The sequence below is a fragment of the Coregonus clupeaformis genome, chromosome 34, assembly GCF_020615455.1.
Source record: "Coregonus clupeaformis isolate EN_2021a chromosome 34, ASM2061545v1, whole genome shotgun sequence".
Lineage (NCBI taxonomy): Eukaryota > Metazoa > Chordata > Actinopteri > Salmoniformes > Salmonidae > Coregonus > Coregonus clupeaformis.
In genome coordinates, this window is record NC_059225.1 from 44,271,360 (window position 1) to 44,286,598 (window position 15,239).

A 15,239-nucleotide genomic window follows, 5' to 3' on the forward strand; every position below is an offset into this window, starting at 1 on the left:
TTTTACGAACTGACTTGTTGGAAAGGTGGCATCATATGACAGTCCCACGTTAAGGCCATTCTACTGCCAATGTTTGTCTATTGAGATTGCATGGCTGTGTGCTCGATTTTATACACCTGTCAGCAATGGGTGTCGCTGAAATAGCCGAATCCACTAATTTAAGGGGTGTCCACATACTTTTGTGTATGTACAGTTGAAGTCGGAAGTTCACATACACCTTAGCCAAATACATTTAAACTCTGTTTTTCACAATTCCTGACATTTAATCCTAGTAAAAATTCCCTTTCTTAGGTCAGTTAGGATCACCACTTTATTTTAAGAATGTGAAATGTATAATAATAGTAGAGAGAATGATTTATTTAATATTTTATTTATTTCATCACATTCCCAGTGGGTCAGAAGTTTACATACACTCAATTAGTATTTGGTAGCATTGCCTTTAAATTGTTTAACTTGGGTCAAACGTTTTGGGTAGCCTTCCACAAGCTTCCCACAATAAGTTGGGTGAATTTTGGCCCATTCCTCCTGACAGAGCTGGTGTAACTGAGTCAGGTTTGTAGGCCTCCTTGCTCACACACGCTTTTTCAGTTCTGCCCACAAATTTCCTATAGGATTGAGGTCAGGGCTTTGTGATGGCCACTCCAATACCTTGATTTACCTTGACCATTTTGCCACAACTTTGGAAGTATGCTTGGGGTCGTTGTCCACTTGGAAGACCAATTTGCGACCAAGCTTTAACTTCCTGACGGATGTCTTGAGATGTTGCTTCAATATATCCACATAATTTTCCTTCCTCATGATACCATCTATTTTGTGAAGTGCACCAGTCCCTCCTGCAGCAAAGCACACCACAGCATGATGCTGCCACCCCCGTGCTTCACGGTTGGGATGGTGTTCTTCCGCTTGCAAGGTCCCCCTTTTTCCTCCAAACGTAACGATAGTCAATATGGCCAAACAGTTCTATTTTTGTTTCATCAGACCCGAGGACATTTCTCCAAAAAGTATGATTTTTGTCCCCATGTGCAGTTGCAAACCGTAGTCTGGCTTTTTTTATGCCGGTTTTGGAGCAGTGGCTTCTTCCTTGCTGAGCGGCCTTTCAGGTTATGTCGATATAGGACTCGTTTTACTGTGGATATAGATACTTTTGTACCCGTTTCCTCCAGCATCTTCACAAAGTCCTTTGCTGTTGTTCTGGGATTTATTTGCACATTTCGCACCAAAGTACATTAATCTCTAGGAGACAGAACGCGTCTCCTTCCTGAGCGGTATGACGGCTGCGTGGTCCCATGGTGTTTATACTTGCGTACTATTGTTTGTACAGATGAACGTGGTACCTTCGGGCGTTTGGAAATTGGTCCCAAGGATGAACCAGACTTGTGGAGGTCTACAATTCTTTTTCTGAGGTCTTGGCTGATTTATTTTGATTTTTCCATGATGTCAAGCAAAGAGGCACTGAGTTTGAAGGTAGGCCTTGAAATACATCCACAGGTACACCTCCAATTGACTTAAATTATGTCAATTAGCCTATCAGAAGCTTCTAAAGCCATGACATAATTTTCTGGAATTTTCCAAGCTGTTTAAAGGCACAGTCAACTTAGTGTATGTAAACTTCTGACACACTGGAATTGTGATACAGTGAATTATAAGTGAAATAATCTGTCTGTAAACAATTGTTGGAAAAATTACTTGTGTCATGCACAAAGTAGATGTCCTAACCGACTTGCCAAAACTATAGTTTGTTAACAAGACATTTGTGGAGTGGTTGAAAAACGAGTTTTAATGACTCCGACCTAAGTGTATGTAAACTTCCGACTTCAACTGTATATACACACATTCTACATAACTAGAAATCTTAAAGAGACTAGCACATATTCCAACAAAATACTAACATTATCATCCAATACACACTTTGACTAAATGCAATGTGTAGACGCTGAAGGCAGATATGAGACATAGGGACCACCTAGTGGACATTTAAACAATGACTTGCATTATCTGACCAGATTACTGCAGTGAACCTCAAAACAAAGGCATAACCATGGGCTAGCTAGATGCAGGCATCAGAGGACATAGCTTGGAGCATGTGTTATAGTGGTCAGCTTAAACACCATATCACCTGGGCCCCCAGAAATGTGAAGGTGACATGATTCAATTAAATTATTAAATAAAAACCACTGACAATTCTCATAATTGAATTTGTTGGTCTTTCTTGAAAATAAAAAACCAAAACACATAAAACATTGCAAAACAGCTTCAGTAACTGAGGTGACGTCTTGGATAGGCAATATAGACGAGTAAATCAAAGACAATGATATATCGGTGAGTTCTGGTGGAGCCTTGAGGTAACTATGAAACAATGTCAAGTTCTGTCTTCCTTAAAACAGAGCATTTCAAATGTGTATTTTCTTCCAGTAGTGCTAAGCAACTTATAATCGATTTGATCGATTCAAATAAAAGTTTAAAACCTGTTAAATTGTCTCCGGTTTGCAGTGATTCTAATTTCTGTAGCTCTTGGTGTGGTTAAACCCAAACCAATGACAGAAAGGAATCTGTAGAAATGTTCAGGTATGATACATACATTACATCTGTATGTACAATGGCTTTAGTATTTAATCCTCTTTCAACAAATAGAATTATACACAAACACGCTCACATGCATACAAATGCTCTCGCTCAATCACTCACTGTCTGTAGGATGGAGTCCAAATAGTTCTAAATAGCTTCCTTTTCTCAAATCCTTTCATTTGCGACCAGTAATAGATCAAATGTCATGACAGGTCTGTGTCATTCTGCTAGCTTTCTTTAGGGCCAGTGCTTGACTTGAACTGAAATAGGTTCCGGTACTCATTTTGGGTGCCGGAGCTCTGCAATACTTTTTAGCTAATATTCTATAAGAGGAACAGGAGCTCAAGCAGTAAAACATTTGAGGTGCCGGTACTCAGGTCCGGTGCGCTCCTGCCCAAGTCAAGCACTGTTTAGGGCCTCTTAGGCTAATGGTCCAAGGGAAAGGAAACTATCTTTGGGACTCAAGTCTGTGTTCACATCGTCCATGGGCAAAGAGAGTGAATAATGATTTAGTGTTGGAATGGATATCAGACATCTGAGACAGAGGCTCAAAACTCAAAAAGCCCCACCTTCCCAAAATACAAAAATGGCCGAAAGACAAATGTTGACATAGCATCCCCCAGAGAAATAATAGCATCCTAGCAACATTACCAAAAACAAGTAATGAAAATAATTGTTCTGCACAGCTTTGTGGGTAAACTTAAGTTACCTGTTTGTATGAAATAAACGTTTTCCTTTCTTTTAGCGTTTCACATTAAGAAATGGCATCAGTGATTCAAAATTGCAGTTTTTCTTTTGTAGCTCCTTCGGATATTTCCTTTTTGATGATTTTGCATTAGTCACGGAAGGTAGATTGAGCTAGCGTTATTTCTTCTTATACACTGAGTGTACAAAACATTAAGAACACCTGCTCTTTCCATGACACTGACCAGGTGAAAGCTATGATCCCTTATTGATGTCACCTGTTAAATCCACTTCAAATCAGTGTAGATGAAAGGGAGGAGACAGGTTAAAGAAGGATTTTCAAGCCTTGAGACATGGATTGTGTATGTGTGCCATTCAGAGGGTGAATGGGCAAGACAAAATATTTAAGTGCCTTTGAACGGGGTCTGGTGGTAGGTGCCAGGTGCACCGGTTTGTGTCAAGAACTGCAACACTGCTGGGTTTTTCACACTCATTGGTTTCCCGTGTGTATCAAGAATGGTCCACCACCCAAAGGACATCCAGCCAACTTGACACACCTGTGGGAAGCATTGGAGTCAACATGGGCCAACATCCCTGTGGAATGCTTTTGACACCTTGTAGAGTCCATGCCCCGATGAATTAAAGCTGTTCTGAGGGCAAAGGTGTTCCTAATGTTTTATACACTCAGTGTATATACACACATGCATTCAACTCGATATGGATGCCAAAATCAAAACAAATTCAAACTCCCTTTTCACCACTTAACAAAGTTAGCTATAAAAATCACAGGGCAGTACACAAAACACAAGTTTGCATGGACACTTAGCTGTCAGACGCAAGATATGCAGCAGAGTGAGTGAAGGATTCTGGGACAGTGTTATTCAAAACAGGAATAGTCAGGAGTGGGAATATTCTCTTCATCCTGTTCTGAACAGACCTATTGTTGTTTTGTAGTTGGGCTTCAGATTCACAGTATGCTTGGAAGGAAGGAAGGAAGGAAGGAAGGAAGGAAGGAAGGAAGGAAGGAAGGAAGGAAGGAAGGAAGGAAGGAAGGAAGGAAGGAAGGAAGGAAGGAAGGAAGGAAGGAAGGAAGGAAGGAAGGAAAAAACAGCTGATACGAGACACCGGAGAGCGTGCATCATCACCAGCTGTAGAATACTGGACTGGAGTGTGAATGCATATCTACCATCTTCTGACCTGAAGAGAGAAGCAGAGAAACAGTTGATTTAATACACAGTAACTGTTGGTCTTTCTACACATAAATGTATTTATACTGACAGAGGGTATTATCCTAATTGACATTAAGCTATTGCCTACTGCTAACCTTTCCCAAAATGTTTTAATAAATACCCTACCTTCATTTAAATAAATGACTATCTATTTCATGACTATAAATTGTAACCATTATGTATTCTAGTGTCAGTGCTGTTTCCCAGTGTTCTCTCCCATCCATATTGACCAGAGAGAACAAGAAGGATATGATATGGAGGATGTACTCAGTACTCACAGTGCCATCACTTTACCACTGGGGGGGCACATAGCTGTAGGTGGGCACGCCTGGGTGTCGGTATGTGGGCATTGTAACTTGGTGGGGGGCGAGGGGGGTCGGGGATTGCGTTAACAAAGTTCCTGGAGAAAGGAAGGAGGTGGGTGAAGTCAGGAAATTAGACAAAGCAAAAACCATTTATTTAACACTGTTGCGATCGGATTGTATGCATTACATGTATTATTTTTTTTTAATGGTCAACGCATAAAATAATGTCTAAATGGAACTCACCAGCTGACATGGCCATAGTGGTCCCTGCTATCATCCCCATGGCAATGCCGTTGTGGGGGCGGGACTGGTGGTGCATGGGCGGGGCATACATGGCTGCTGGCATCCCATTGGACTGGACCACTGTAGTGTGATGAATGACATGGGGTGGGGCTGCATACAGAGGCTGTGTGTAGTAAGTGCCTTGCTGCTGAGAGAGAGAGGAGAGAGAGAGAGAGGGCAAAGAGTTATGAAAGTGTTATGTCATGTAATATTTTTAACTGTATATAACTGCCTTAATGTTGCTGGACCCCAGGAAGAGTGGATCCTTAATAAATACCAATACAAATACAAATGTCAGTGCCACAGTGAGACAAGTACAACTACAGCAGCAATAAGCAGCAAGCTAATGTGTATCCGAATTGGCTTTGGCAGACAGATATTATTATATTCCGTCTGACCTATGTAACTGTTATGACCTTGTAACAATGCAGCTATAAATACCAATTCTGCAGTACAGAAAATAAGATAAACAGGTTCAGTTACATTGTACTACTTCAGATGGTAGAGGTAGATGATGTCAGTTGGCTAACTGACTGACTAACTGACCCGTGTGTAGGGGTTCTGTTGGGGGTAGGTGCTCCTCACAGGGTAGACTGCTGCAGGATAGTGGTTGGGTGACGAGGAGTAGGGTGGGCCAGCCCCCGTGGTGGGTGAGCAGGACATTTTAAAAGGAGTGCCCGGAGCGTAACCTATAAGAGAGGGTTTCAGAGCTATAAACACACAGTGAGGAGTGGCGTTGTTAACACACCGTCTAGGGTATTACACATTTTAACAGGGAAAACCAAACAATTCACACTTACTACACATAAAATATTATTACTTTTTTTCCTCCATTGTTGGACATAAAAGGTTGTAAAAACACCAGGAAATAAGCTCCATGTGATTTTCATTTAAGAAATCTGTTCCCAAGTATCCCCACGAATAATAGAGACATATACAATAATGGGCCCCGTGTTTCTCAGTTGGTAGAGCATGGCGCTTGCAACGCCAGGGTTGTGGGTTCGATTCCCAAGGGGGGCCAGTCTAAAAAAATTGTTTTATGCACTCATTAACTGTAAGTCGCTCTGGATAAGAGCATCTGCTAAATGACTAAAATGTAAAATGTGATCATATACATGCAAGCAATGTTTTAAATCATTATGTTTTAGTCAATGTGCAGTCTACAAATTATTTGTAATTAAAAACTGGGTGGTTCAAGCCCTGAATGCTGATTGGCTGACAGCCGTGGTATATCAGTATACCACAGGTATGATAAAACATTAATTTTTACTGCTCTAATTACGTTGGTAACCAGTTTATAATAGCAATAAGGCACCTCTGGGGTTTGTGGTATATGGGCAATATACCACAGCTAAGGGCTGTAACCAGGCACTCCGAGTTGCGTCATGCATAAGAACAGTCCTTAGCCGTGGTATATTGGCCATATACCACACCCCCTCGGGCTTAATTATGTTCCGCCCACCGACCATCCGCTCAACAACAAAAATCTGCCTGCGGATGAATCTAGTTGATGATCCCTGTCCTAAGGGCTTGTAACGGGACTGACTATTGTCCGACACCTCTCTGAATCTGGACAATAACACAAAAGAAGGGAGTTTCAGTGAACAGTAAAATACTGTATGGGCAGCTGGCAAACAAGACTTGAGGCAGAAACTTTTGGCTTTTTTACAGCCCTGAATAACATAATCATCTCTCCTGAGAGCTGTCTGTTTCTCCATGTTTAGCTAAAGCAAAGTTGATGAACCCATGGTGCCAGGAACTCCTTAAAGCTTCTGATGCACTACTTACTATGCTTAAGACTGTGATTTTTGTTAGACTGACTCAATTCAGGTCAGGATTTAGCCTTGAGTAATGTATTGGAACGATCCCATGATCGGCAGCACGTTCCTACCCCCCCGTCCAAACTGATGCGACTCTGTGCAGCTCAGTTGGTAAGCAACACTAAGGTTGTGGGTTCAATTCCTAAGGGATCACAAAAAATATATGCACTCACTGCACAAGAGTAGGCTACATGCAGCTCTCTGAGAGGGACTGATAACTTACCTGTGGGGAAGGATGGGTTGTTGGCTCCAGGGTGGTACATGTTGGGAGTGTAAACAGGGGCGGCCGAATACCCCCCAGGAAATCCAGCTGCAGGGTCAAAGGTCATATAAGTGTCAGGAAAATCAGAAGAGTCAGACATACATTGAGAAACAGTGTGTGTTAATTACCCACTGGTCTGTTTGGGTGGTTTACATTTCCAATCCATTACACACTGGTTACACTGCTTACCTGGGTATCCTACTAAATGTCCCTTAGGGTTGACATACGGGACCCCTGTTGGTGCAGGGTTGTACACTGGGTTCATAATGCACTCCTTTCAGATACTGCAAAGACAAGACACATTGTTGAGAAGATTGATGCAGATTGTAAAAAGCCTTGTCTTTTATTCATTGGCTAACTAGCTAACGTTACATTGATCAAGGATTTTTAGTCATTCATAATTAGCTATCCTGTTGCGCCCTTTCGCTTGATGCCTGGAGGTACACGTAATGGGACCCTTGCCTTGATCGCAGCAGTGGCTAGCTAGCTAAATGTATGTTGGTTATTGAAAGATAAAATGCCTAGCGTAGCTAGCAAGCTAGATTTAAACAAACTAGATTTAAAAAAATGTATTGTCCGTCTGTGCTGATAAATTCCATCAGGTAGCTATACTAACTTAGCTAGCTAACAAACATGCGTTTATCAATAGGCGCTGCAGTAACTCCACAAAAACACAAGGGCCGGGCTTTTAGCATCTATCTCTATTCTTGTACTTGCTCTCCCAGTCACCCTTCAACTACCTCTTCGTCTTTGCCAATATTGGCAACAGGTTTAACAATAGATGTCAACTGTGATGTTAGCTCTAGTTATCAATGATACTCACAGTTGTAATTTCTCCGTTTCCGACTGCTGTTCTTTGGCTAGACTCTTTACTTTTGGGTATTGTATTTTGGTTCTCACTGGTTCTGGTTGAATTGACACTTATTTTCTGCTTGGCTCACTGCACACAAAATGCAGTGGCGTCACTTCCGAGTACAGCTTGTGGCGCTTTCAAGACAACTGGGATCTCGTCAGTGATCTTTAGGTTGAAAGGTCGGAGCTCTAGAAAGATGCCCGACTTTGATTTCAATCCAGAAGATACCACATTGTGAAAAGCTCGCAAACCCACTTTCAGCACATATTAACTTGCCATTCAATCATAGCCTAGGCTACTCATCAATGGTATGAGTCACCCTGTCTGTCATGCACAGACTAGTGGCTAGCCGTCTATACACACACGCCAAGTTGTTTATTTATGCAGCAACGCCAGCATTAAATAAGAACCATTAGCATGGTGCAATAATTTCCTGAATGGGATGATATTTTAAGTAAAATGGAATAGCAATGATTTTTTGTTGCTGGTATGCATGTTGATTCTGCTCTCAATCACTTGGATTGGTCTTGATCCTCTTCAAAACCATAACACATCTTTGTCTGCCTCTCCTGTCCTGCAGCTCAAGTCCTACCAGCACGCTCTGAATTCCCACGACTGCTGTTCTTTGGCTGTACTCTTTACTTTTGGGTATTGTATTTTGGTTCTCACTGATACTTATTTTCTGCTTGGCTCACACACAAAAATGATCCAACAACCAGCGTCACTTCCGAGTACAGCTTGTGGCGCTTTCAAGACAACTGTCTTCTTCATCTTCTTCTTCTTCTTCTTCTTCGATGAGGTTTAACGGCGGTTGGCATCCAATTTGTTGCATTACCCCCACCTACTAGACTGGAGTACAACTCCCTTATATTTTGCTTGAAAAAATTAAATAAAAAAATACCCTACCATCTAACACTACACTCACAAATTCAAATTATTAATAATTTACACCACCCTACTCCACTATTTAAATATATTCATTCTTACCTCATGCCCTCAACCTGAAATGATGGGACATCACCACTTAATACTCCCTGTAACTCTTCTGATGTCAAGTCTCGCACACCCAAATACCTCTCTGCAGCTGCCACCACAACCTCAATTTTCTTCGACTTACGTTCCATCCCTGCAGTACAATTAATAACCATTACTATAAACTCACTGAAACACATATCACTTGTTGGCCTATCCCTCTGTACTGGTACATATCAACTACTCTCACCACTCCTCCCCCTTGACCCATCTTCCTCTACTTTCTTCACTGCCTCAGCATATGACAACTTCTTCACTACTCTTTCTTACCCTGGAAACCTCAACCTGCCTCTCTCGCACGGGACATTTCTGATCCCAAGGCCCATGGGCACTCCTACAATTAGCACATACCACTACTTTCCCCAATGCTACACATTCCTTTGTCTCATGCCCTTCTGCACACTTCTCACACCTTGGAACCTCTCTCAAACACACTGCTGCCACATGCCCATAAGTTTGACACCTGAATATCGTAATATATTCGGCACATAAGCTCGTACAGGATAACGTATATATCCTAACTTCACTTTGTCAGGCAAAGACTCAACTTCAAAACTCAAAAGAACAGACAATGACTATTCTGTTTCCCCACTCTCGCCACCCTGTTTGCGTCGTACCAAACGAAGAGCATCACAAACTCCGGGAATCTTCCCCTTCAGTTGGGCAACTTTTACATTTACTGCTACCTAAGAAATCACTCCTTTCAATGGTGCATTTTTCTTGAGAGCGAAACAATTCACAATTCTTTCCCCCATTTGTTTAACTCTGAGCGCCTTCTCCCTCTGACCAACAGAAACACAAACAATTATCACTAGACCACTTCTGGTTACCCTCACCGATTCCACTATACCCAACGCTTTTTTCACCCATCTTGAAACCACAAATGGATCAGCCAAGAGGCAAGGGTCCACTTTTTCCCAAAACTTCACTTTTACTGTCACAGACTCATCTTTGTCCTGACCCTCTGTGCAAGCCTCGGGCTCTGAGTACTTCACCCTCATTCACTTCCATTTCTCCTCCTGTCTTCAGCTCACTTTGCTTACATTTCCTACCATTCTTATTTAACAAACCTTCTCCCTTTTTCCCACCATTTTTTACACACTCAAGCTCACAATCTTCCTCCCTCTCTCTCTTAGACCTCCTCTGCCTCTCTTTTTCCCTCCATTCCTCCTCCGCCATCCAAGTATACGTCTCCTTATGATAATACTGCACTTCTCCTGACATACATCTGTTTCTTGCTTTCTCAAGGGACGCCATTTACGAGGCTTTCCCATTTATCAAGACAACTGGGATCTGGTCAGTGATCTTTAGGTTGGAAAGTCGGAGCTCTAGAAAGATGCCCAAGTTTCCGACATGGAATTCCGAGTTGGATGACTGTTCAAAACACATTTCCTCAGTCGGAGCTCGTTTTTTCCCGAGTTCCCAGTTGTCTTGAACGCATTGAAATCGGAATTCAGCGATTTCGAGTTCCGAATTCCCAGTTGTTTTGAACGCTGCATGAAGCTCATCGTGCCCATGTAAAATGATGTGGTACTGTATAAAAAGGTGACTTTCGCTTTGCTTTCTCTCTGGGTCTGGGACAGCATTTATGTAAAACATTTTATACACCTTTATATAACCCAAGTAGAGTAAAGAAAACACTGATGCATAGGCATCGTCTGTTTGGAACCAAATCATTAGGAAATTGTACAAGTTATCATATTGGACCTGTTTAGGTGCTGGCATTGCTCAGCAATAAATTGTTCCTACAAAACTGCTATCAAATCTGAAAGAAGCATTCTTGCATCCATCTAATGACAATTCCAACCATGTGTATTACACTATTAGGGCAATCCACATAATGGAAATTGATCCTGTGCACAGATCTAGGATCAATCAGTAAACCACACTACAAATTTGAGTTTGGACTCTAGTGGGTTAAAATCTAAACTGACTGTAGATCAGCTGCGAGGGGCGCTGGATGTCCGAAAAAGGTCCTAACAGGAACACAAAGTAAAATACACCTGTTGTAATTTTCAAGACAAAACGTTGTTTATGGGATTATCTCTGTCTCCTTCTTTATAATTGAAGATTGCAGATAAGAATAAATATTTAATTTAGATTAATTTAGAAATGCATGATTTATCATTGCCATTCAAACATTTTTGGGACCTGACTGGATTTCGCGTTTGTCTTCCTACTTTACCAACCCGGTCTGGGTCCATCGAATTAAATGCATAACAATATCACCGCCGTGATTTAGCTAGTATCGTGTTGTTAGAAATGGTCCATTTTAATTCATTTTAGTTAATAATTTATGCTGTAAAAACACCGTTCATCAATCGGTGAACTCAATTGAGCAAATATGTCGGGAGCAGCCGCTGAAGGGGCGTCCGCTTGCATTGGCGCAGCCGCTGCCAGTTGTAACTCAGCTGGGTTGTCCTATGTTGCAGCGGGCGGAGGAGTGGGAATAGCAGGCAGGCTTCCTAGTCGGGTTCTGGAGCATGTGTTCTCCTATCTGGACTTGTATGATTTGATGCGGTGCTCGTTGGTGTGCTGGCACTGGAACAACTGCCTCGCGGATGAGAACAGCGAGGTGTGGCGGAGTCTGTGCGCTCGCTCTCTTAGTGAAGAGGCACTGCGCTCCGACATTCTCTGCAATCTGACAACATACAAGGGAAAGGTAGCTAACGTTTGTTTACCATTTGAAGACCAAAGTGAAGGCCTATAGCTGTTGTTACAGACTTTGATTTCAATCCAGAAGATACCACATTGTGAAAAGCTCACAAACCCACTTTCAGCACACATTAACTTGCCATTCAATCATAGCCTAGGCTACTCATCAATGTTATGAGTTACCCTGTCTGTCATGCACAGACTAGTGGCTAGCCGTCTATACACACACGCCCAGTTGTTTATTTATGCAGCAACGCCAGCATTAAATAAGAGCCATAAGCATGGTGCAATAATTTCTTGAATTAGATTATATTTTAAGTAAAATGGAATAGCAATGATTTTTAGTTGCTGGTATGCATGTTGATTCTGCTCTCAATCACTTGGATTGATGTATTGATCCTCTTCAAAACCATAACACATCTTTGTCTGCCTCTCCTGTCCTGCAGCTCAAGTCCTACCAGCACGCTCTGAGTTCCCATGACTGCTCACGCAACGTCTACGTGAAGAAGAACGGCTTCACCCTTCACCGCAACCCCATCGCCCAGAGCACAGACGGAGCCCGCGGCAAGATCGGCTTCTCTAAGGGCCGCCATGCCTGGGAGATCTGGTGGGAGGGGCCCCTGGGGACCGTGGCGGTGATTGGCATTGCCACCAAGCGTGCTGCCATGCAATGCCAGGGCTACGTGGCCCTCCTGGGCAGTGACGACCAGAGCTGGGGCTGGAATCTGGTGGATAACAACCTGCTCCACAACGGGGAGGTCAACGGGAACTTCCCTCAGTGCAACAATGCACCCAAATACCAGGTAGGTTAACAACGTGTTTCTCCTGGGTCGTATTCATAAGTGCACATCGTAGCAAAACGTTTTGCAACAGAAAACAACAGCTAGTTTAGTGCCGGAGTTCAGGGACTTCGTCACCATGGGGTAGGCTGCAGACAGAGGAATAGACAACATATCTGTATGCATGAACTAAAATGTCCTATTGAAGCTCTAAGCCATTGTTTTAGGCCGATGACCCATCCCAATGAAGTGATTCTAGTTGAAATATTAGATAAACATTTGTGGGATGTTAGGCCTGTGCAGTAGAACGCATGACAAGAAGAACGCTACCTTAAATTAGAAGTTCTCTTAACAGTAATCATGTATTAATTGTAGGGTTCAAGTGAAGCCATTTGCTGTATTGTAGCTGTTACTTATTGTTATATTACTTTCTAGTGTAATGGTGTCCGTCCACAGATCGGGGAGAGGATACGAGTGATTCTTGACATGGATGACAAGACCCTGGCCTTCGAGAGAGGCTTTGAGTTTCTGGGAGTGGCCTTCCGAGGGCTGCCCAAAGCCTGCCTCTTCCCGGCAGTCTCAGCTGTCTATGGCAACACTGAGGTGACCATGGTCTACCTGGGCAAGCCTCTGGATGGGTAGCACCGCCACAAGACCAGCCGGTGCCATGTCACATCAGGTGTGCCAAGGATAATGACTGATGGTTGGCACTGAGAGGACTCTAAACGAACATTCCACAACCACAGGAATGGAAGAGGGTTTGACCAGGGTGGGGGAAGTGATCATTGATGGACAAGAGGGGAGGAGGGTGGGGGACCAGGGGTTGTTTCAAAAGTGTTTCTGTCTCAACATGGATCCTATCCACTTCAGCTGCTGGACCATTTTATTTACAGTACGGGAGGACTTGACTTCTTTTTTTATGTTATTTTATGAAGTAACAACACTGAGTCCTGTTTTATTATGTCTGTTCCTATGAGGCAAAACCAAATATGAACTGTGGCAAATAAAGACAGAAATCACAAATCATCATATTGATAATAATGTATATGTGACAATGCAAGCTGTAACATTTCTAGAGCACACGTGTAACTGCCATGGATGGAACAGCAAGGGGGACACTTCAGAGGAATATACCGTATGGGACACTTGGAAAAGACTGCTTCAGTAGAAAAGCTAGTCATTGCAGTATAACTGAAACGTCTCCTCTCCAGATACATTGTATAGGAGAGCAGAAGTGAGGAGACTACGCTATTTTCTGTTCAATGCTACTGTGAATCCATTTTAATTGTGGTGGTATTCATCATAGTATTTCATTATATTTATTTCTAGGTTTTAATCCATGGTACTATTGAAGAGGTCATGGAACCTTAAAAATAAAGTCTACCTGGTGCCAGTCTGTAATTGATTGAATGATGTTTCATAATGCTTCCACAAGAGGGCAATCATTGACTTCTATATAAAATAAGAACCACCCACTAACATTTTAATATGCCTTTATTTTACTTACTTCCCAAATTGTCTTTAGTCATATTGTACTCTCCTTTTATCTACAGTCAAATGATTTCTGTTTTGTCTGACGTTCTCATACAGTTGGTGTTTGTGGGCTGAATTAACTGCAGCATAGTGTAGGTCTCTAGGTCATTTCCGATGCCCCAGGTTATCTTAAGTAAAGCAGGTGAAAAGTGGTGCCAGGTTTCTGATATATACTGACCAACAATATAAATGCAACATGTTAGTGTTGGTCCCATGTTTCATGAGCTGAAATAAAAGATCCCATGAATGTTCCATACTCACAAAAAGCTTAATTCTCTCAAATGTTGTGCACATTTGTTTACATCCCTGTTAGTGAGCATTTCTCCTTTGCCAAGATAATCCATCCACCTGACAGATGTGGCATATCAAGAAGCTAATTAAACAGCATGATCATTACACAGGTGCACCTTGCGCTGGGGACAATAAAAGGCCACTCTAAAATGTGCAGTTTTGTCACACAATACAATGCCACAGATGTCTCAAGTTTTCAGGGAGCGTACAATTGGCAAACTGACTGCAGGAATATCCACCAGAACTGTTGCCAGAGAATTGAATGTTATTTTCTCTACCATAGGCAGCCTCCAACGTTGTTTTAGAGAATTTGGCAGTGTGTCCAACTGGCCTCACAACCGCAGACAACATGTAACCATTCCAGGCCAGGACCTCCACATCCGGCTTCTTCCCCTGCTGGATCGTCTGAGACCAGTCACCCGGACAGCTGATGAAACTGTGGGTTTGCACAACTGAAGAATTTCTGCACAAACTGTCAGAAACCGTCTCAGGGAAGCTCAGCTGCGTGATCGTTGTCCTCACCAGGGTCTTGACCTGACTGCAGTTCTGCGTCATAACCGACTTCAGTGGGCAAATGCTCACCTTCGATGGCCACTGACACGCTGGAGAAGTATGCTCTTCACAAATGAATCCCGGTTTCGACTGTACCGGGCAGATGGCAGACAGAGTGTATGGCATCCTGTGGGCGACCGGTTTGCTGATGTCAGCATTGTGAACAGAGTGCCCCATGGTGGCGGTGGGGTTATAGTATGGACAGGCATAATCTACGGACAACAAACACAATTGCATTTTATCGATGGCAATTTGAATGCACAGAGACACCGTGACGAGATCCTGAGGCCCATTGTCGTGCCATACATCCACCACCATCCCCTCATGTTTCAGCATGATAATGCACGGCCCCATGTCGCAAGGATCTGTACACAATTCATAGAAGCTAAAAATGTCC

The 15,239-nt window shown here is 42.7% G+C and overlaps 2 protein-coding genes across 4 annotated transcripts; one reads left to right on the forward strand and one right to left on the reverse strand.

Moving 5' to 3' along the window:
• Positions 1-3,920: 3,920 nt before the first annotated feature.
• Positions 3,921-8,742, reverse strand: LOC121550088 (myelin-associated neurite-outgrowth inhibitor-like). 2 transcript variants are annotated; one of them, XM_041862221.2, is made up of 7 exons: positions 7,971-8,742; positions 7,337-7,431; positions 7,109-7,195; positions 5,612-5,754; positions 5,027-5,210; positions 4,757-4,878; positions 3,921-4,446 (listed from the first exon to the last, which is right to left on the reverse strand). In XM_041862221.2, exons 2-6 carry the CDS (start codon positions 7,410-7,412, stop codon positions 4,769-4,771), a joined length of 600 nt encoding a protein of 199 aa, XP_041718155.1. In that variant the 5' UTR covers positions 7,413-7,431; positions 7,971-8,742; the 3' UTR covers positions 3,921-4,446; positions 4,757-4,768. The 2 variants fall into 2 exon arrangements, with proteins under 2 accessions (XP_041718155.1, XP_041718154.1); XM_041862220.2 differs by having other exon boundaries at positions 5,027-5,213.
• A 2,459-nt stretch (positions 8,743-11,201) lies between these two features.
• On the forward strand, positions 11,202-13,859 carry fbxo45 (F-box protein 45). 2 transcript variants are annotated; one of them, XM_041861380.2, is made up of 3 exons: positions 11,202-11,694; positions 12,134-12,490; positions 12,902-13,859. In XM_041861380.2, the coding sequence occupies exons 1-3, from the start codon at positions 11,377-11,379 to the stop codon at positions 13,106-13,108; spliced, it is 882 nt and encodes a 293-aa protein (XP_041717314.1). In that variant the 5' UTR covers positions 11,202-11,376; the 3' UTR covers positions 13,109-13,859. The 2 variants fall into 2 exon arrangements, with proteins under 2 accessions (XP_041717314.1, XP_041717315.1); XM_041861381.2 differs by having other exon boundaries at positions 12,923-13,859.
• The last annotated feature ends 1,380 nt before the right edge of the window (positions 13,860-15,239 follow it).